General features: G+C 36.6%; 1 protein-coding gene across 17 annotated transcripts in view; it reads left to right on the top strand.

Annotated features, from left to right (window-relative positions):
* The window catches only part of Sntg1 (syntrophin gamma 1), an 878,005-nt gene that overhangs the window by 490,228 nt on the left and 365,777 nt on the right, over positions 1–22,000 (top strand). For 15 of the 17 annotated variants that reach the window (XM_085835546.1, XM_085835535.1, XM_029469832.2 and 12 more), the window contains one exon: positions 7,247–7,381. In XM_085835546.1, the coding sequence (XP_085691672.1) occupies positions 7,247–7,381 (135 nt within the window). Of the gene's footprint in view, positions 1–6,502; positions 6,533–7,246; positions 7,382–22,000 lie in introns of those variants that run through there. The other 2 variants (XM_029469958.2, XM_029469900.2) reach the window with 2 other exon arrangements.

Here is a 22,000-nt window from a genome sequence, read left to right as displayed (position 1 = left end):
CACATGGGAAGTAAGACAAGTAATTAGAATAACAAGCTCATTAGGATAAAACCTGACTTTTCTTTTCTTTTTTTCTCTCTTTTGTTTTCTTTTCTTTTCTTTTTTTTTTTTTAGATATCTTCTTTATATACATTTCAAATGCTATCCCAAAAGTTCCCTATACCCTCCCTCCACCCTGCTCCCCTACCCACCCACTCTACTTATTGGCCCTGGCATTCCCCTGTATTGGGGCATATAAAGTTTGCAATACCAAGGGGCCTCTCTTCCCTGTAATGGCCAACAAGGCCATCTTCTGCTACAAATGCAGCTAGAGATATGAGCTCTGGAGGTACTCCTTAGTTCATATTGTTGTTCCACTGATAGGGTTGCAGACCTCTTCAGCTCCTTGGGTGATTTCTCTATTGGGGGCCCTGTGTTCCATCTTATAGGTGACTGTGAGCATCCACTTCTGTATTTGCCAGGCACTGGCATACCCTCATACGAGACTGCTATAACACGGTCCCTTCAGCAAAATCTTTCTGGCATATGCAATAGTGTCTGTGTTTGGTGGCTGATTATGGGATGGATCCCTGGGTGGGGTAGTCTAGGGATAGTCCATCCTTTCATCTTAGCTCCAACCTTTGTCTCTGTAACTCCTTCCATGGGTATTTTGTTCCCTATTCTAAGAAGGAATGAAGTATCTACCTGTTGGTCTTCCTTCTTCTTGATTTTCTTGTGTTTTGCAAATTGTATCTTGGGTTTTCTATGTTTCTGGGTTAATATCCACTTATCAGTGAGTGCATATCTAATGACTTCTTTTGTGATTGGGTTACCTCACTAAGGATAATATCCTCCAGATACATCCATTTGTCCAAGAATTTCATAAGTCCATTGTCTTTAATAGCTGAGTAGTACTCCATTGTGTAAATGTACCACAATTTCTATATCCATTCTTATGGTGAGGGACATCTGGGATATTTTTAGCTTCTGGCTATTATAAATAAGGCTGCTATGAACATGGTGGAGCATGTGTTCTTATTACCAGTTGGAACTTCTGGGTATAAGTCTAGGAGAGGTATTGCTGGATCTTCCAGTAGTATTATGTCCAATTTTCTGAGGAACCTCCAGACTGACTTCCAGAGTGGTTGTACAAGCTTGTAATCCCACCAGCAGTGGAGGAGTATTCCTCTTTCTCCACGTCCTCGCCAGCATCTGCTGTCACCATTTTGACTGGTGTGAGGTGGAATCTCAAGGTTGTTTTGATTTGCATTTCCCTGATGATTAAGAATGTTGAACATTTTTTCAGGTGCTTCTCTGCCATTCGATATTCCTCAGTTGAGAATTCTTTGTTTAGCTCTGTACCCCATTTTAATGGGGTTATTTGAATTTCTGGAGTCCAGCTTCTTGAGCTCTTTGTATATATTGGATATTAGTCCCCTATCAGATTTAGGATTGGTAAAAATCCTTTCCCAATCTGTTGGTGGCCTTTTTGTCTTATTGACAGTGTCTTTTGCCTTACAGAAGCTTTGCAACTTTATGAGGTCCCATTTGTCAATTCTTGATCTTACAGCACAAGCCATTGCTCTTCTGTTTAGGAAGTTTTCTCCTGTGCCCATATCTTCAAGGCTTTTCCCCACTTTCTTCTCTATTAATTTCAGTGTCTCTGCTTTTATGTGGAGGTCTTTGATCCACTTAGACTTGAGCTTTGTACAAGGAGCTAAAAATGGATCAATTTGCATTCTTCTATATGCTAACTTGCAGTTGAGTCAGCTCCATTTGTTAAAAAATGCTTTCTTTTTTCCACTGGATGGTTTTAGCTCCCTTGTCAAAAAATCAAGTGAACACAGGTGTGTGGATTCATTTCTGGGTCTTCAATTCTATTCCATTGAGCTATCTGTCTGTCACTGTAGTAGTACCTTTAAAAGAAGAAGGGCCAGGGAAAATGTACATATTCTGAGAAACTAAAAATTCCAGTCATGGCTATGATACCCAGCAAAATTATCAATTACATTTGATAGAAAAAGAAAAACATCCCACAATAAAATCAATGTAAGCAATTTTTATCTGCTAATCCAGCTTTCTGTACAGAAGACATTAAAAGGAAATCTTCAATCTGAAGTTGTTAACTATATGCAACAAAACAGAAGGAAAAATAATGCTAGAATAATCAGTCAAACGAAGGAGAAAAACCCACACCATACCAACAAATAGCTGGCATCAATAAACACTTTTTACTGATAACTATCAATATCAATAATGTCAATTACTTAATAAAAAGGTACAGACTAAAAGGCTGGATTAGTAATACATGAAATATAATCTCTCAGACACTGCTCCGGGGGCCCAAAATCCAAGAATGTGTAAGGTGTGGGCCTAGCAGAAAATCAGAGAGTGTTATTCTGCCAAGGAACATAGCAATACATTTACTCATAGTGACATGTCACAACACTCATAAATTAGTACCTTACCCAGTCATCATCTGAGAAGCACCTTCTTGCAGTATATGGGATCTAATACAGAGAACTACAACTGGACAATGGATAGAGTAAAATATTTTATAAAAATAAAGGAAAAGAAGGATGAATATGAAGTATAAAGGTATGCTAAAATTGTAAACAAGCAATGTGTTAGGGAATATCTAATTCATAAGAAATTAGGATTTTGGATCTCTGGAGACTGCTTGATGAAAATAATCACAGAAAAGGTGAAAAACAAACTACTCTATGTGATAGAGCATTCTAGTCCTCCAGTTGTATGGCTTTGGGAAAATAATTTACTAGTTACAAAGGAAACTGTTGTTGAATTTACCCTTCATTGACCCAAGTGTTTGTACTTGATGGGCATCTGGGTTAAGGCAATGATGTCATTTTAATAATTTTTCATAACAGTTCAAGAGTCTTTAACTGGTTAAAGAGATCTCAATGGCCTAGAAAGTCATTCTTAGATAATTTTCGCCAGAAAGAAATGAAGGCAACTACTAGAGAATACAGAACTAAACTATCCCCCAACCCACCCACACCCTCCACCCTGTTCACCTTCAGCGTGGCTTCTGCTTCTCTGAAGTTAGAATAGATTGTAAGAGAATAATGTGAATTACTATTTCCTCAGCGGACACTAAGGCATATGCAAATGTTTATCAAAGAATAAAATACACACCCACATTTTCTCTGTTTTCCTTGATCTCACAGAGGAATATTGGAGCTAGGGCAGCTGTCTACCATTTCTTTATGCTCTTTGCTCAAATTCAAAACATTTCTTTGGCAACATATACACTTAAAATTCCCATTTTCTCTTCATCCTCTAGTAAAAGAAACAAACTTAGACAGTACATGGTTCTTTGGGGTGTCATCATCACCCCATGTATCATAACACTAATATGTGTGTTTGTGTCTCTGTGTGAATATGCATACATATACATATATTATATATGTATTTAAGCTTACAAAGTAATGTTTCTCTGCTGTGTTTTGAAACATCCTTATTGTTATTTATCTCTCCTTTAGTCTCCCCCTCTACAACCTCTTCTCCCTCTTCCCTAAAGTTCTTCCCTTTCTCCTTCTTTTAGCACCTTTAGACATACCTATCATCATCTCTATATAACTATTTTCTATTCTTCCACGTTCCTTTTACTTTTCTACTTTCTTAGATTATTTCAGATTATATACTCAAATATAAAAACTTAGATCTGTGGTTTATAAATTAAAGACAACATGTGTCACATTTCTTTGTGTGTATATTTTACTGTATTCCATATAATACTTTCAGTTTTAGCAATTTAACTATAAATTTTATTTCATTTTTTACAGTTGAATAGTATTCCATGTTACATATGAAATAGTTTTTCATTATCCATTCATCAGTTAAAGGGCATTTAGGCTAATTCCATTTTCTCTCTATTATAAATATGGAGGTATATAGAATTATTTTGGAGGCAGAATATAAAAAAGAAATTGAAATATAAACCTAGGAGTAGAATTCCTGAATCTTAGGTTAGATCTATTTGAAGATTCTCTACACTTATTTGCATAGTATCACACCAATTGTTAATCTTCTTAACCTAGGATTTTTGGTTAGAGGGAATATAAGAGTCTCCTAAAACTATATTGGCTATTGCCGTTGCCCTTGGTTGACTTCCAGAATTTGAAGGTAGACCTTGTTCCTGAAAAAGCAACATTGTTTTAGAACCAATATTGGAGTAAACCAATTGCAATGAATCTCAATGTCTTTTCCATGAGAACTGTATTGAAAACTCCCAGAGAACATGTCCCTCAATATTGAAATATAGTACATGTGCTGCCAAGGGAGAGGAGCAATTGGAATTCCTGCCCAGATATAATGCCTGTGACAGCAACAATGATTGGCCCAGAAATATCTCTAATGGTATGGTGGAAAAGTGCTTATTTTGGAGATAATTAGCAGCTGTCAGAATGTAAAGCTTGCTTGATGGAAAGGAATTCATACTTTTTATCTAGCAAACTCCTTATGGCTCGGGTAATCATAGGTGCTAAATGTCTACTAAAGCAATTTTCCTAAACTAATGTAGTTTCTAACTATATTTTAAATACTTCATATGTCCACGAATATATGATATATATAGCTTTTACTACTCATTAAATAAAAGTTGAAAACAAAACACATAAACACAAACCCCAAAGCTTCTTTTTAAAATATAGATCCACAACTGGTTAAAATAAAGAGAATATGGGATTTCCAACACCGTTCAATATTTCTATATGCAAAATAGTCCTATATCAGAGGACATAGAGGGGTGCTGCTTACTGGCTTTAACCCTATGGCTTGCTCAGCATCGTTTCTTAGAGAACCCAGGAACATCAGACCTGGGAGAACAACTTAGAATGGACTAGGTCCTCCCTCATCAATCAGTAATTAAGAAAATGCCTTACAGCTATGTTTGATGAATGCATTTTCTCAATTGAAGTTCCCACTTTTCACATAACTCTAGTTCATATGTCTAATTGACTTAAACGAGCCAACACAACATCTAGTAGTGTATTATGTTTTCTGATTCTGTATTTTTCATTGTTGCAGCTATATTTTTTAAATTTTTTTTAATTAGGTATTTTCTTCATTTAAATTTCCAATGCTATCCCAAAAGTCCCCCATACCCTCCCCCCTACTCCCCTACCCACCAACTCCCATCTTACCCTGCTAGCATCCCCCTTCCCTGGGATATCAAGTTTTTACAGAATTAAGTACATCCTATCCCACTGAGGCCAGAGAAGGCAGTCCTCTGCTACATATGTAGCAGGAGCTAGACAGGGCCATGTATGTTCTTTGGTTGATGGTTTAGACTCTGGAAGCTCTGAGGGGTCTGGGTTAGTTGATACTGTTGTTCTTCCTATGGGATTGCAATCCTCTTTGGCTCCTTCAGTCCTTTCCCTAATTTCTGTATTTTTATGTGGTTTTTGTTTTGTTTTGTTTTGTTTTGTTTTTTGGTTTTGTGTGTGTGTGTGTGTGTGTGTGTGTGTGTGTGTGTGTGTGCGTGTATGTGTGTGTATCAATGCCTATATATTTATATTTCTTTCTTTTTAAATTCTTTTTTTTTTCCAGCTTGTTTTCTGAAGAGAGGGAGAGAAATGAAAGCATGGATGTATTGAGTTGGACAGCTAGGGAGAAGGGAAAGTTCTGGAAGGAGATGAGATAGGAGACTATAATCAGATTATACTGTATGATACAAATTCTTTTTGATAAAAATGGTATGGTTTAATTATCCAGAGTACTGATTCTCACACAGAGGAAAAATTAAAGAGGTTTGTGAACCACTCGCAAAGAAAAATCAATCCATATCCAGAAGATGTTCCAAGTGGTAAGAAGGACACATGCTCCACTATTTTCATAGCAGCCTTATTTGTAATAGCCAGAAGCTGGAAAGAACCCAGATGCCCCTCAACAGAGGAATGGATACAGAAAATGTGGTACATTTACACAATGGAGTACTACTCAGCTATTAAAAAGAATGAATGTATGAAATTCCTAGGCAAATGGATGGACCTGGAGGGCATCATCCTGATTGAGGTAACGCAATCACAAAAGAACTCACATGATATGTACTCACTGATAAGTGGATATTAGCCCAGAAACTTAGAATACCAAGATACAAGGTACAATTTGCAAAACACATGAAACTCAAGAAGAACGAAGACGAAAGTGAGGACACTTTGCTCCTTAGAATTGGGAACAAAACACCCATGGAAGGAGTTACAGAGACAAAGTTTGGTTCTGAGATGAAAGAATGGGCCATCTAGAGACTGCCATACCCGGGGATCCATCCCACAATCAGCCTCCAAAGGATGACACTATTGCACACACTAGCAAGATTTTGCTGAAAGGACCCTGATATAGCTGTCTCCTGAGAGGCTATGCTGGGGCCTAGCAAACACAGAAACCAAAAAACAAAATAAAGCAAAAACCAAAGTGTTTAAGCAAAAAGATGAGCTTACAATGAATCTGTATTAGCCTATAAAAAATGACTTTAAAAATATCTCTGTTCATTTATATAGTTTGCAAAACTCTCATCTTCGTCTTTTTATAGGTAGAGTTTATTTATTTTTTATTTTTGGTGCGTGTGTGCATGCAAGTGCATGCATGAATATGTGCTCACAAGTAGAGGTTATGACATACTGGAAATTTAAGTAAATCCTAAGCATGTAGTTTTAGTTTTGAATTTTATATCAGAGACAGAAAATGACTTAATGCTTAGTGAAAAAAAAAAAAAAAGAGGTATGGAGACCAGATTTTCAGACTGTTCTTTCTTATCTTTCTTTGGAGTAACTAGAATTGATTATACACACACACACACACACACACACACACACACACACACACACACATATATATATATATATATATATATATATATATATATATGAAGAGAGAGAGAGAGAGACTATATATACCACAAACTATAATACAAACCTTAAAAGGTTAAATTTTATACAAAGAAAAATGTGTTACCTTTATATTTAAAGTATTATACAATAATTTCATTGTTTATCAGTGTAATGCAGCATCTTTGATGCAGCCTGAGTCTTAGTTTGGTCTCTCTGGCATGGTCTCCATTATCTAAAACTCCATATTCCTTGAAGTGGTTATCCAGTCTTTAGTGTCTCGGTGAATTCATGTGTGAGTGGCTGAGAGCATTGCTCTTAGCTCACAAGTATTATCCATCACATTTTTCTGTAAATAGTTTTGAGAATTATAACTTGTGAATTGAGCAATTTTTCTTTCTTGCTCTTTTTATCTGAAGACGAAGACAGGTGTTTGCTTGCTACAAGATGGTAATCAAGAACCTTTTAAAGTCCGGTTACACCTTGCCAGAGACCTGTTGATGCTACAGGAGCAGGATGTGCTGTGTGTGTCTGGTGAGCCTTTCTATTCTGGTGTAAGTAGCTCTTCTGTTGACTTTTTTTACTTGTGCTTTTCAATGATGAAAATGCTTGTTCATAGAAAACTCTGAACATATTTTCTCTTATTCTTGGAACCTAGTCAATGGTCCTGTGAATTCTTTTTGTTCACACTGTTCAGTAAGCTATGCCCTTGTTTGAGACCACTGATTTATGCCACAAGACAACACAGTATAGAGAATTCTCACTTTATCTACTGAGTCCTGGCTGTCATATAACAGTGAGTGATAGCTGCATTTTCTTATCATGAAAGAGTAAAGGTCTTATTAAGATAGCACACTTTCAGGAGTGGTATTGAAAGTGATGGTAGAAATTATCTCCCGATGTCTTTGAAGAAAGAGAACCAAATTCACGAAATTCAGTGTGAATTATTTTCCTCTGAGACTGTGTCTAAATGGATCTGTAGATATTCACGAGAGAATTAACAAGAATAGTTAAAAGAACACTTATTGTTCTAACAGATGTGTGATGGTCTACTGAATCCAGCCTCAGGGGGGAAAAAACAGAATCAAAAAACAAAATCTTGTTTTGTTTTGTTTTTTTCCTTTCACATTGGCTTATTTATTTTCACAATGCCACAAATAAGTCCCAAATCTTTACAATTCTTTACTTGCTTCTCATTTTTTAAAAAAGAAAAGCCCTAAATATCAAATCATGTTTTAAAAAAATTTAACTGAATTATTTAAGTTATGACAATGATAGAATGTGCCAGTCAATCAAACTTCCAAACTACTAAACCTCTGAAGTAAGAATGAACCATGACTGGAGCTCATCCCATTTCACAGCTGTTCAGGCTGAGCAGCTATCACGAATGCCAGTGCACAGCCAATGCCACTCACACACTGAAAGCATGTGTTCTCTACATCTGACACGCTGAGGTAAACTTAGTAACATATCACACTATGAAAGGCATCCTTAGGTGAGATTTTATTTTATTAGATAAAACATTAGTTATAAACAGCACAAGTTCTACAGTCTACCATTCATTATATTCCATTACTGAAGACACCATATCAACCTCATTGAAATATATCGACTCAAGGAGCGTGCTTTCTATAGATTTCTTCTCAGCATGGAGATTTAATTTATGCTTTGCTGATAGACTTCCCCTGCAAAGTTATGACGGTGGTGAACAGTGCTGATTTAGAGTCATCATATCTTTTTTTACTAACACACTTTAGGAGTCACACAGGGTCTGAAATCAATAGTTCTTTGCTAGTTCAAAATAAGGAACATTTTACAAACTGTTAACTATTGTTTTTTTTTATAATCCACTTAAATAATCCTAAATCATGGGCTCAATGTCAAGGCTGGCTAAACTGTTCTTGTGCGCTTGCTTACTAAGAGAGCAGTGTTTGATTCCTTTCCTTTTGTTTTCTAGAGAAGAGGTATGATTGATTCACTTAACTCTGGAATAAAAATATCTTAGAGGTTGTAGATGATTGATATTTTAAATAAGTAAAATTTGATACTTTACTGCTGAAAGAATAGGATTGATGTGAAACTTGCCAATTAAAAGACCTCAAACACATGGATCCACTCTTTTTTTGCATGTAAATTGCAATATAAACAAGAACTCAGAATGAAGGAGAAGGAGAAATCTCTCATAGCAATTCCAATAAAGGCAAAACAAAATGTGTGATAAAATTCATCTATAGGAAACACTGTCAGCAAAATAAGAACAATGTTTTTGATACAGGGCTGTACTGAACACGGTCTACTAACTACAGCAAACATCTATTTAAAACTGAAATAAGTTGGTAATCATCATGAGCCCCACTTTGTCAAAACTCTCCTCTGGGTGTTCCAGCTGGGATAGCAATTCAGAATGTTGGCACAGAATATGCTATTTATAAAGGAGCAAGCAGAACTGATGCATTTGCAGGTTTTATGACTCTGTACAGAGAAAATTCTAGGAAGTCTACAACAGATGGAAAATGCACAAACTTCCAAGACTTTGGGAAAAAAAAAAACAAAAAACAAAACAGGATCTTAAGATAATTATCTTTCCAAAGCTAGCAACAAGCAATCACAAATGAAACTTAACAAACTATAATTCATTTAAAGATGAATTTGACATGTGTATAATACCCATCCTGAATACTGCAGAACCTGACAAATAAAAATAATTGAAGTAAACAAGGTAGTAGAAGAAAACTAACAATGATTGACCTGAATTAAAGGTTACATGTCATTCAGGTATATTCTCCCAAATACCACAAACCAGACTAAGCCACAATACCACTTCTATAAAAGACAAAATCCTTTGTTTGGTGGTTTAGTCCCTGGGAACTCTGGGAGTATTGCTTGGTTCACACTGTTGTTCCTCCTATGGGGCTGCAAGCTCCTTCAGCTAGCTCCTTTGGTCCTTTCTCTAGCTCCTCCACTGGGGACCTTGTGCTCAGTCCAATGGTTGGCTAAGAGCGTTCACTTTTGTATTTGTCAGGCACTGGCAGAGACTCTCAGGAAACAGCAATATCAGGTTTCTGTCAGCAAGCACTTGTTGGCATCCACAATAGTGTCTGGTTTTGGTGACTATATATGGGATGGATTCAGTTGGGCAGTCCCTGAATAGTCTTTCCTTTAGTCTCTGCTCCATACTTTGTCTCTGTATCTCCTTCCATGGGTATTTTGTTCCCCCTTCTAAAAAGGACTGAAGTATTCATACATTGGTCTTCCTTATTCTTGTGCTAAACCACCAACCAAAGAGTACACATGGAGGGATCCATGGCTCCAGCTGCATATGTAGCAGAGAATGGCCTTATTGGACATCAATGGGAGGAGAGGCCCTTGGTCCTGAGAAGGCTGGATGCCTCAGTGTAGGGGAATGCCAAGAAAGGGAAGTGGGAGTGGGTGGGTTCATTAGTAGGGAGAAGGGGGGTGGGATAGGGTGGTTTTGGAGGGGAAACCAGGAAGGGGGATAACATTTGAAATGTAAATAAAGAAAATATCTAACAAAAAAAGAAAGAGAAACAGTAGTTTGTTTCACAGAAGTTCTATTATTCCCTGCTAACATTTGTTTTAACTGAAACAGGGTAAGGAGTCATTTCCTATGGCTAGTAGTAGGTAGCTGAAATACATTGTCTCTTTTGTCCAATATCTACATAAAGGATCCCTTTAATCCTCTCTGCATTATCTATCTGTAAATCAATAAGCAGCTGAAGAATGCTAATTTAGGAGTTTCTGAAGAACAAATGACAGTGATGGAGAGTTGGTGAAAGAGAGAACTGTTAGGCCAATTAATTACAAGAAACTTATTAATTACCTTACTTTATTCCACTAGAGTTCAATTAATATCTCACAAATTATAAAATACTCATGTATACTTATTGAAGGGAAAAATAATAGTCAAAATCATCTAAACCAAAAGGGAAAAGTATATAATGCTTATACTTCTGGATTTCAAAATTAATGTAAAACAATATTCTTCTGCACTTGGACAAACAGAATTTCTAACAAAATTGACATCACAACAGTTATAAATGGTTTGAATGCAAAACCCCTTATGGCTCCTCTATTAAATTGCTGGGTTGTGAAACGTCTAAGATCTGAAGTTTAGCCCAAGGATGCTCATTGTGGTAGGCTTTAAGAAATACTTCCTGACTTTACTTCCTGTATTAATACTGCCTTTTGGTCTAGTGAGATGTCAGCAAGCTGTGACATATATCTTTCACTTTTTCTCTGCTATTATGAACTGTACTCACAATTTATAAAGAAAAATCAATCTTTCTGCTCTTAAGTTGTGTTGTCAGGGGTGTTGGCCAATCTTGTTTGTTAACCTGAGACACCAGGAGGGATTCTCAGTTAAATTGCTGACTCCGTCAGATTGGCTCATGAACATGTCTGAGGGACATTTTCATAAGTATTAAGTAATATTGAAGGATCCAGTCTAATGTGAGAAGTACCATTCCTAGGTAAGTGGGTCTGGGATAGACAATAAAGGTTATTTGGGTGTATATATATATATATATATATATATATATATATATATATATATATGCATGTAACAAGAAGTAATGATATAAAGAGGTTATGAACTTAAAAGTAAGCAAGGAGGGGTATATGGGAAGTTTTGGAGGGAAGAAATGGAAAAGAAAGGAAAGAAAGAAATTATACTATAGTCACAAAAAGTAAAACAAATATTATTTAAAAAAAAAAAGGAAGATAAATATTTGCCTGGGAGCAAGCCTGTAAGCAATGTTCCTCCTTATTCTCTGCCTGCTGGTTCCTGCTTTGAGTTTATGCCTTGCTTTCCTTCTAATAAGTCAAATAAACTATTTCTTCAAATTGTTTTTGGCCAATGTTATATCATAGCAGCAGAGATGCAAACTAGGTCATGAGTAATATTTTCATGGTGATGAAATAGTAGCTAATGGGGTGTCCTTGTCAAGGTCAGTTGGAGCATAGTCACTCTAATCACTTAAGCCCCAGTCCGCTTGCCAGCAACATACCAGCAACATATGATGCCAGCAACATACTTTTACTTACTCTGGCTTTGTGACAGATTTACAAATCAGGAGGTGTGTGGCATATTGTTTTCAAAATTACTTTGGGTGGCAGGTTCCTTGGCATTCCATACAAATTATAAAATGGATCTTTTTATTTGTAAAAATAATGCCACTGCAGTGTTTATTAGGAAATTGTTTACTGTGGATCAGTTAGGGTTGTATGTTTTCTTCTTTTATTTCTTTTTGCATTATATTTTTGTTTGGTGCATAAGCATTTGACTTTATTCTTAAATTGTTTATTGTTTTATTCTTTTTTTGTGACATTGTTAAGAAATCGTGATGTCAGTTTCCTTTTTGGAATTTTATATTATCAGAAATCTGATATTTGTGTGTTAATTTTGTATCTTGTTCCTTTGCTGAATTTACTAGTAGTTTTAATAGTTTTATATACTGATGAGGGTTTCCTACAGAGAAGACAATGTCTGGAAAAACAGATAATTTAACTTTTAGTCCTTTCTTTGGTTGTATTTCACCTCTTGCTTCTTTAATTTGTATTGTACTTCCATGAATACATTTAACAAATGTAGTAAGACTAGAATCCATGTTCTGTTACTGAACGAATGGAGAAAGTTCAGCCCTTCATCTTTTGAATATGATTTTATATGGATTTGTTATACATCTTTTTTTATTAGGTATTTTCTTCATTTACATTTCAAATGCTATCCCAAAAGTCCCCCATACCTTCCACCCCCACTCTCCTTCCCACCCACTCCCACTTCTTGGCCCTGTTGTTCCCTGGTACTGAGGCATATAAAGTTTGCAAGACAAAGGGTGCTCTCTTCCCAATGATGGCCTACAAGGCCATCTTCTGCTACATATGCAGCTAGAGACACAAGCTCCAGGGGTACTGGTTATTTCATATTGTTGTTCCACCTATAGGGTTGCAGACCCCTTTAGCTCCTTGGGCACTTTCTCTTGCTCCTCCATTGGGGGCCCTGTGTTCCATCCAATAGCTGACTGTTAGCATCCACTTCTGTGTTTGGCAGGCACCTGCATAGCCTCACAGCTATATCAGGGTCCTTTCAGCAAATTCTTGCTGGCATATGCAATGGTGTCAGCGTTTGGAGGCTGATTATGGGATGGATCCCCAGGTGTGGCAGTCTCTAGATGTTCCATCCTCAGCTTCAAACTTTGTCTCTGTAACTACTTCCATGAGAGTTTTGTCCCTAATTCTAAGAAGGGGCAAATTGTCCACACATTTTTTGTCTTTGTTCTTCTTGAGTTGCATGTGTTTTGCAAATTGTATTTTGTATCTTGGGTATTCTAAGTTTCTGGGCTAATATCCACATATCGTGAGTATAAATCATTTGAGTTCTTTTGTGATTGGGTTACCTCACTCGGGATGATACCATCCAGGTCCATCCATTTGCCCAAGAATTTCATAAATTCATTGTTTTTAATAGCTGAGTAGTACTCCATTGTGTAAAAGTACCACAATTTCTGTATCCATTCCTCTGATGAGGGACATCTGGGTTCTTTCCAGCTTCTGGCTATTATAAATAAGGCTGCTATGAACATAGTGGAGCATGTGTCCTTATTACCAGTTGGAACATCTTCTGAATATATGCCCAGGAGAGGTATTGCAGGATCCTCTGGTAGTACTATGTCCAATTTTCTGAGGAACCACCAGACTGATTTCCAGAGTGGTTGTACAAGCTTGCAATCCCAACAACAATGCAGGAGTGTTCCTCATTCTACACAGCCTGGCCAGCATCTGCTGTCACTTGAATTTTTGATCTTAGCCATTCTGACTGATGTGAGGTGGAATCTCAGGGTTGTTTTGATTTGCATTTCCCTGATGATTAAGGGTGCTGAACATTTTTCAGGTGCTTCTTAGCCATTTTTAATGGGGTTATTTAATTTTTTGGGGTCCACCTTCTTGAGTTCTTTATATATATATTGGATATTAGTCCCCTATCTGATTTAGGATTGGTAAAGATCCTTTCCAAATCTGTTGGTGACCTTTTTGTCTTATTGACAATGTCTTTTGCCTTACTAAGCTTTGCAATTTTATGAGTTCTCATCTGTAGATTCTTGATCTTACAGCACAAGCCATTGCTGTTCTATTCAGGAATTTTTTCCCCTGTGCCCATATCTTTGAGGCTTTTCCCCACTTTCTGTTTTTTTTTTTTTTTTTTTTTTAGTTTCTTGATCCACTTAGGTTTGACCTTAGTACAAGGAGATAAGAGTGGATCAATTTACATTCTTCTACATGATAACTGCAAGCTGTGCCAGCATCATTTGTTGAAAATGCTGTCTTTTTTCCACTGGATGGTTTTAGCTCCCTTTTCAAAGATCAAGTGACCATAAGTGTGTGAGTTCCTTTCTGGGTCTTCAATTCTATTCCATTGGTCTACTTGTCTGACGCTATACTAGTACCATGCAGTTTTTATCACAATTGCTCTGTAGTACAGCTTTAGGTCAGGCATGGTGATTCCTGCCACAGACCCTCTTGGTCCCTTGTCTGCGTGGAACAGGTCTCTGGTCACAAGTGGGCAAAGAGTTGGTGGGAATTGACAGCAAACTCAACACAAGGCAGAGTGGATCTGAATGTAATTTGTCAAATCGAGCATCAAACTTTTTATACAGAAGGAAATAGGGAAGTTGGGTGACATACTAGCAAGGTACAAAGAGGTTACTGGATTCTTACACAAAGCAGAGGAATGCAAACATGGAAGAACTGGCAGGAACCAACTGGGGTAAAACTCAATGTTAACAACTGGGATCAAAAATAGCTCTACTTAATGTCCACTTAAACTTAGAAGTCAAGTGCAAGGGCTTCGTGCCCTTGCCATAGTTCCTACTCTAGTCTATTGTACAGTCCACCTTCCCCCTAGGCCATTGTAAATACTTGTGTTTGGGTGTAACTCAGCTATCTATAGTTCTAAGTATCTACTCTGGTTCCTTCTTAGGTCACAAACTTCCTTCCTCCTAGATAACGGTAAATTTCTGTGTAGGGCAGTGACTTAGCTATCCATGCCCAAGGTCAGATCAGGGACTGCCTAGAATGTAATTTAGCTATATGTCAAAATATCAATCCTTAGGAGTACTTGTAATACAGCAATATTAAGGAAAAGCACACAGATCCGTTTACCAACTAAAGCAAGGACATTGGAACATTCTTTATACAGGATGCCACGTTTCCAGTAGACTAAGTTTCCGTGAACTTTTCGCCTCGGGACAGAGCCCATGTTTTTGGGGCCTGTTGTGCTTGTCACTACTGGAGTGGATGTAGCAGTTCCACCTGTTTTTTATTTTTTAGACGAAGTTCCAGAATGTCCTGCCTCGTGGTAGCTACAGATCTCAGAAGAACTCTAAAGACGAGTGGAAACACAATGATTACTAATAAAATAATGCCAATAATAATAGCAAGCAAGATTATACATTGAACCTAATCCAAGGGATTCAATGCACTTAGGTCATTCTTTAAATCTCTGGCCAATTCATCAATGTTCCAAGTATCCAAATGACTTCTGCTAATATCTGAGATTTCTTTTAACCTAGCCTTAATATTTTCTATACTCTGTCTCAATCTATTGCTAAATCTAACTTTTTTTAAAAAAAAATAAAGCATTAACCTTTGCCTCCAGTTTATCTATAAGAAAATGAGAGGTATGTAGTTGCTGAACTAAAGATGTGGTAGATATTGTAACAGAAGTTAAAATTGCAATTAAAGCAGTAATTCCTAAAATTAGAGCTGTAACAAATCTCTTTTGGTCTAATAAGTTCATTTAACTTTTTCAAAGTTTGCAATCCCGAATTCTCAATCCAAGCATTATTTCCTAACTCTACAGGCAGCAAAACGTAAGCAGGTCTTTTTAACAACATCATAATAGCAGATTGCTTATCTAAATTAGGATCTACACAATTAGTTGATTGACAAGTATTACAATGAATATGAAAAGACTTGCCAAGATTGGTGATCTTAACTCTATCAAAACTTCCCAATAATATAGCATACAGGTAAGGCACACAAGCTCTCACAGCTAGTGGAGAGTTGGCCTGAATGGCCAAAAACATTGTCTCTGACAAAAACATCTTGTCTGTTCTCTGTACCAGTCCCTCTGCCTCACGAGTCAGCTTTTTTTGTTGTTTTTATTTTAAGTTGGCACCAGGTCGGTTCTCTTGCGGTAATCTGTAGTAGATATAGGAAGAGTTTCTTTATTTTGCTTGAAAGTGTCTGCTCTCCCCGATTCCTCCTCCTCTGTGTGCTCAATACAGCTTTCCTGTCACCACTGTCAGGGCACTCAGGAACTCATAGGTCAGCCTGTCACAGGAATCATTCTGGAAGCTAGCATGCTCCTGTAGCGTTCTGTGGAAAAATCAAAAACATTCCCCCTCTACCCCATTTTAAGTACCTGAACAGAATCATGCCATGTGCCAATAAATGGATCTTTTCTCTTTACCTAGGCATATATATGCCTGGTTGTAGAATATTATAAGGCACTCACTCAGCAATAGGATGTTAAAACTTTACATGATTCTACATTAATGTTCTCTTTGCCAAAATAAGCACCCAATATTTGATTACCCTTGATTTTAATTGATAACAACTGATCAAAACTTCCTCTACTTTCCACAAAGCTTTTTTTTTTTTTTTCTCACCAGTTAATTTGAATCTCACTTGATAGCACCTAACAAAGGCTTAAGTCCTCCTGTGCTGAGTTTAAGGTGTGGTCTTAGCCAATTAACATCTCCTGGAAGCTTTCGAAAATTATTTGTAATAAGCAAATCATCATTTTTTAAAATTTTTCTTGTACTACAATTTTTCTAGGATAACTAAAACCCTAAATATTAAAAAGACATTGTATCTGAATCTATTTTGGAGCAACACTTACTCCCAAAACTTTAAAGCTCATTGTGTGAAAGCAAACATTTGAAGTAAACTTCCCTTTAGAGGCATTGGCTAATAAAATACTTTCCACTTAGGAAACAATATACACTAAAAGATTCAAACTCTTAGCTTCTTATATTGAAGCAGAGATAATAAAAAATTTTCTTACATAATGTAAAGCCATCTTAGCCATACGTAGAGGCAAATTTTTCCAGTGATCACCAGTTCACTAGAAGAAAAACTCTTTACAATTTTCTGGATGCAAAGGAAAAAACAAACTCTTAAATCTATAATAACTTTATATGAAGTAGGCAAGCTATCTTGTAATGCCTTATATAAGTTCTACAGCCAGATTGATCTTTTATACATTTTGAATTTAAACTTTATTATGAACAACACCTGGGTAGATCTGAAAAAAAAAATCATGTTTAGCTAAAAAGAAATCCCCCTGAAGACAGGGAGAGGTGAAGTTTCAAGAACTTCCTTAGGCGCGGTTTGCAAAACACAAGAAACATTATACAAGCTCCCCTGAGGCTGCTCTGGGCTTTGTATATGCTCAAATGTGTATATTTTTTAATCTGAGTATTTTGGCCCTCCTGCAATGAGGACAGATTCTAGGGAAACAATTTGACTGTCTGTCTATACTTCTAATTTTGGACAGACTTCCTTAAGACGACTTATAGTTAAAAGGTTCTTTATAACTTTAGTGCTGTGAACAAATTGCTTGTACTGTAGTCTTCTGCCAGGCAGCAACCATAGCCAAGACTGATTGTCTGAGGGTCTAATTTATGTACAAAAACAAACATATCTAGATAAATCTGCCTTTCTTTGTATGGCTGGATGGCTGAAATGAGCTAAAAACATCACTTACACATTACGAAGTTTGGTTGCCAATTTGTATATGAATGTATGACAGTGCAAAATTCAATGCTTTATTAAAGAGACATTGTTCTGAATAATATCTCTTATAAGTCTAGTTTCTAGGATAAGAATTACATAAAATATTATCTCAATTAGAAGTATTCCTAGAGGCCTAGTTTTCTGGACTGCTTTATGCCACATGTTGGACTCCAACCCTGAGTTACCAATATAAAGCTACTTTCTTGTTACGAATGTTACACCCTTTTAATCATACCCAATAACTTATAAGCTAATACTCCAGTCAAAAACCAAATGAAGCGGCTACCCGAATCTTATAAATTCATACCAAAGAATTTTACTTTTCCTAGCTATAATTTCAAGATAAAAAGACTTTGTCAGTTGATAAACGTAATAATCACGATTGCAGAGAATTTTCTAGGAAAAAAACTATCAGCTTATTTGCCTTAGAACCAAGAGGTTGCAGACTCCTTTTTAAAAAAAAAAAAAAAACAAAAAAAAAAAAAAACAGTTTTTCAGCAGGGCTTCTCCTGCTGTGCTTGATTTTTGGCTAAAGTGAGGGGCCTCTCTCAGCCTCCATTGTGCAAACTGAGAGTGAATCAGCAAGTAAAGTTTTAAGCGTTTATTTTTCCTTTTCTTTTCAACATGAAACATAAACCAGTCAATCATTTAGACAACGAAACAATCATTCAGACAATGAAACAAAAACATATATGAACTGCCACGTGGACAGATTGGTGTACCAAACATAGACAATCCAAAGAGGGTAGAGAACTTCTCCTGTAGGGGCCAGAGAGAATAAAACAGGGCATCCTCTGATTTCTCTCTGTCCCTGGGAGTGTTCTAAAATCCATTTTCCTCTATCCCTTCCTTTCCTTTCCTGCTTGTAAGAGGCAGCTTGTCAAACCAGGATTTAAACCCAAAATTTTCTAACAGCTTCTGGCAAGTATCCAAAACTTCTAATTGATTTAATTTGAGGGCAATTTTTTGAGAAAACACACAATCTCTATCCACTAAATGTTTGAAATAGCCTAAAAGTTTACCATGCTGAATCTTTTTTGAAGCCATCATCAGCCCACTTAGTCAAATATTTTACAGCCATCTGCAAAACTCTCTCTACTTTCTGCAACCAACAAAAACACCATCAACAAAATGAATTATATATGTTTTAGGAAATGATTTCCTAACTTCCAATAAAACCTAATCTACATTTTTTTTTTTTTTTGGCACAATGTAGGATTGGGGAGTTGTAAATAAGGTAACAGTAAGAATTGAGATATATTTCAACCTTTATGAAATCTCTTTTTAATGCTTTAACCATAACTTTTAATTTTATCTAAAGTATCAAAATCCACAACTTGAAGTTTTTCTTATAACTGGGGCTGTGTCCTATAATGAGGTCCACAGTTCCTGAATGGGGCTAAGAGACTGCCCCTATAGTTTTTTGTCTTACCTTCTCCTTTAGTGAGCCGAGTCCCATCTTTATGGGACTTTATTTGCAATCATTCTCCAGTGCTTTCCTTTGCCACAATGCGGGCAGGGACCCGAAGGAATGCTCTTCTTGTCTCCCGAGAAATTTTTACAATCCTTTCTCAGGTGCCCCAGTTTTTTACAACCGAAACATGTAATTCCATAAGTATTTCTGACATAGGCACCGAATCTCTCCCCTTTCATTGCTGTGGTGTAAGCTATCCCCTGAATTACTGCCGGTGAGGCAAATGAAAGACTCCGAGAGGAGCCCCTCTCTCAGGCCTCAGGACAATAGCAGACACCCAAGAACTCAAGATAGACTGAGCTTGATGCAAACCACATGAGGCTTTATTCGGAGAAAGCCAGAGCTCATATCCCATGCAGGAGTAGAGGAGTCGACCTCGAGGGGAAAGAGGTCCCAGTTTTTATAGACCCTCAGGGGAGAAAGGAGAAGGGGGGGGAAGTAGGGGATTTCCAGATCTAAACAATGTCTATTCTCAAGAGATGGGTATGCGAGGGGTACAAGGAAAGACTCTGGTACAGGTGTAGTAACTCAGGAACAGAATAAAGAGATGGAAAAGAGAATCTCAGGTGCAGAAGATTCCATAGAGAACATGGGAACAACATCAAAGAAAATGAAAAATGCAAAAAGATCCTAACTCAAAACATCCAGGAAATCCAGGACACAATGAGAAGACCAAACCTTTGGATAATAGGAGTAGATGAAAATGAAGATTTTCAACTCAAAGGGCCAGTAAATGTCTTCAACAAAATTATAGAAAAAAACTTCCCAAACCTAAAGAAAGAGATGCCCATGAACGTACAAGAAGCCTACAGAAGTCCAAATAGACTGGACCAGAAAAGAAATTCCTCTTGACACATAATAATCAGAACAATAAATTCACTAAATAAAGATAGAATATTAAAAGCAGAAAGGGAAAAAGGTCAAGTAATATATAAAGGCAGGCCTATTAGAATTATACCAGACAAGATCATATGTTTTTTGTCCTTGAGTTTGTTTATATAGTGGATTACTATTACATTGATGAATTTCCATATATTAAAACATCCCTGCATTCCTGGAATGAAACCTACTTGTTCAGGATGGATGATTGTTTTGATGTGTTCTTGGATTTGGTTAGCGAAAATTTAATTTAGTATTTTTGCATCGATATTCATAATGGAAACTGGTCTGAAGTTGGGAAATTGGTATGTATCTTTGTTGGGTCTTTATGTAGTATAGGTATCAGAGTAATTTTTGCTTCATAGAATGAGTTGGGTAGAAAAACTTCTGATTCTATTTTGTGGAATAGTTAGAGAAGAGCTGGAATTAGATCTTCTAGGAAGGTCTGATAGAACTCTGTACCTATTTGTTATATATCTTTACTTTTACATATCAAGATGTATTTTTTTTTTAAGATTTATTTATTTATTATATGTAAGTACACTGTAGCTGTCTTCAGACACTCCATAAGAGGGTGCCAGATCTCGTTACGGATGGTTGTGAGCCACCATGTGGTTGCTGGGACTTGAACTCTGGACCTTTGGAAGAGCAGTCGGGTGCTCTTATCCACTGAGCCATCTCACCAGCCCCCTCAAGATGTATTTTTAAGTTAACATGCAGGATAAATCGGTTTTTTAGTGATTTTTTTGCACATATAGTGCATGATTCTTTTTTCCCTCCAGTCCTCTGGACTGATTTTTTTTTATTATGTTAAGGTGGTTTTCTTTCTTTTTTTTTTTTTAGTGCCATTTTCAAAACATATTTTATTCTTTTTTTTTTTTTTTTTTTTTTTTTTTTTCTGAGACAGGGTTTCTCTGTATAGCCCTGGCTGTCCTGGAACTCACTTTGTAGACCAGGCTGACCTCAAACTCAGAAATCTGCCTGCCTCTGCTTCCTGAGTTCGAGTGCTGGGATTAAATGCGTGTGCCACCATGCCCGGCCTACATATTTTATTCTTATTCATCTCTCTCTACTCCCCTTCTTTAACCCATAACCCTTTTTTGTTAGTCCCCTTTCTCGAGTTTTCACTAGTTATCTTCTATCTACTGGCCCCCTCTTCTTCTGACTATGACAGAGATATATTGTATCAGGGAAGAGTCTTAATTAAGAGGGGGATACATTTCTTATACTACTGACTTGTTGGTGTCAGAAATTGTTAAATTTCAATATGAATAACTTTGAGGATTTTTCACATGCTTTTCTGCATTGGTTAAAAGGATCAAATGCTGTCTCCACTTTGTTCCTATCTACCAATCCTTATCTGAATGAACCTTCTGTAAATGTCTTCCATATATCATTCTATTTCATGAGTTTGTTCCTTTAAAAGGCAAACTTACACAAGGAAAATTGAAATCATACTTTCAACTGCTAGGTATTCAGTCTCTGGGAGAACTCTTTCTTGTTTTCAAGCCTTCGGTGATCTATAGCCCTCATGTAACCTAAATAGAAGAACAAATATTTGGATTTAATCTTTCATAGTAGTCTTTGTTGTATTGTCACAGTATATTGCAAAAGCACTCTCCCTACAGTGAAAAATTCAATAACACTTTGTTAGAACAATTTAATAGTAAAAGGCTAAGAATGACAATGTTAAAGTTTAGAGAGCAATGAATCTCACATTGGACTATTACAAATATAATTTTTGTTCTGTTTGCTCAGTAGTGATATGGTTGGAAGAGTTTAAAGGACAAGGTAGGTTTGGTGTCAGACACTCATTAGCTTATCTGTCATCTACATTTTAAATTAACTTTAATGCACTCCTCAAAGATGAACTATAGTATGACAAAAAGTGCAGAAAGCTATAGTGTTTCTATACTCAGTGTTGCATTCTCATATTACTGCCATACTTTTCAGGAGCCCCTTCACCCTCCCAAATGGCTTCACATTAACCTGCATCAGACAC

Source organism: Mus caroli, unplaced genomic scaffold (genome assembly GCF_978045245.1).
Source record: "Mus caroli unplaced genomic scaffold, Mus_caroli_1 scaffold_1, whole genome shotgun sequence".
Taxonomy (NCBI): Eukaryota; Metazoa; Chordata; class Mammalia; order Rodentia; family Muridae; genus Mus; species Mus caroli.
This window is presented reverse-complemented; position numbering and strand designations above follow the sequence as displayed.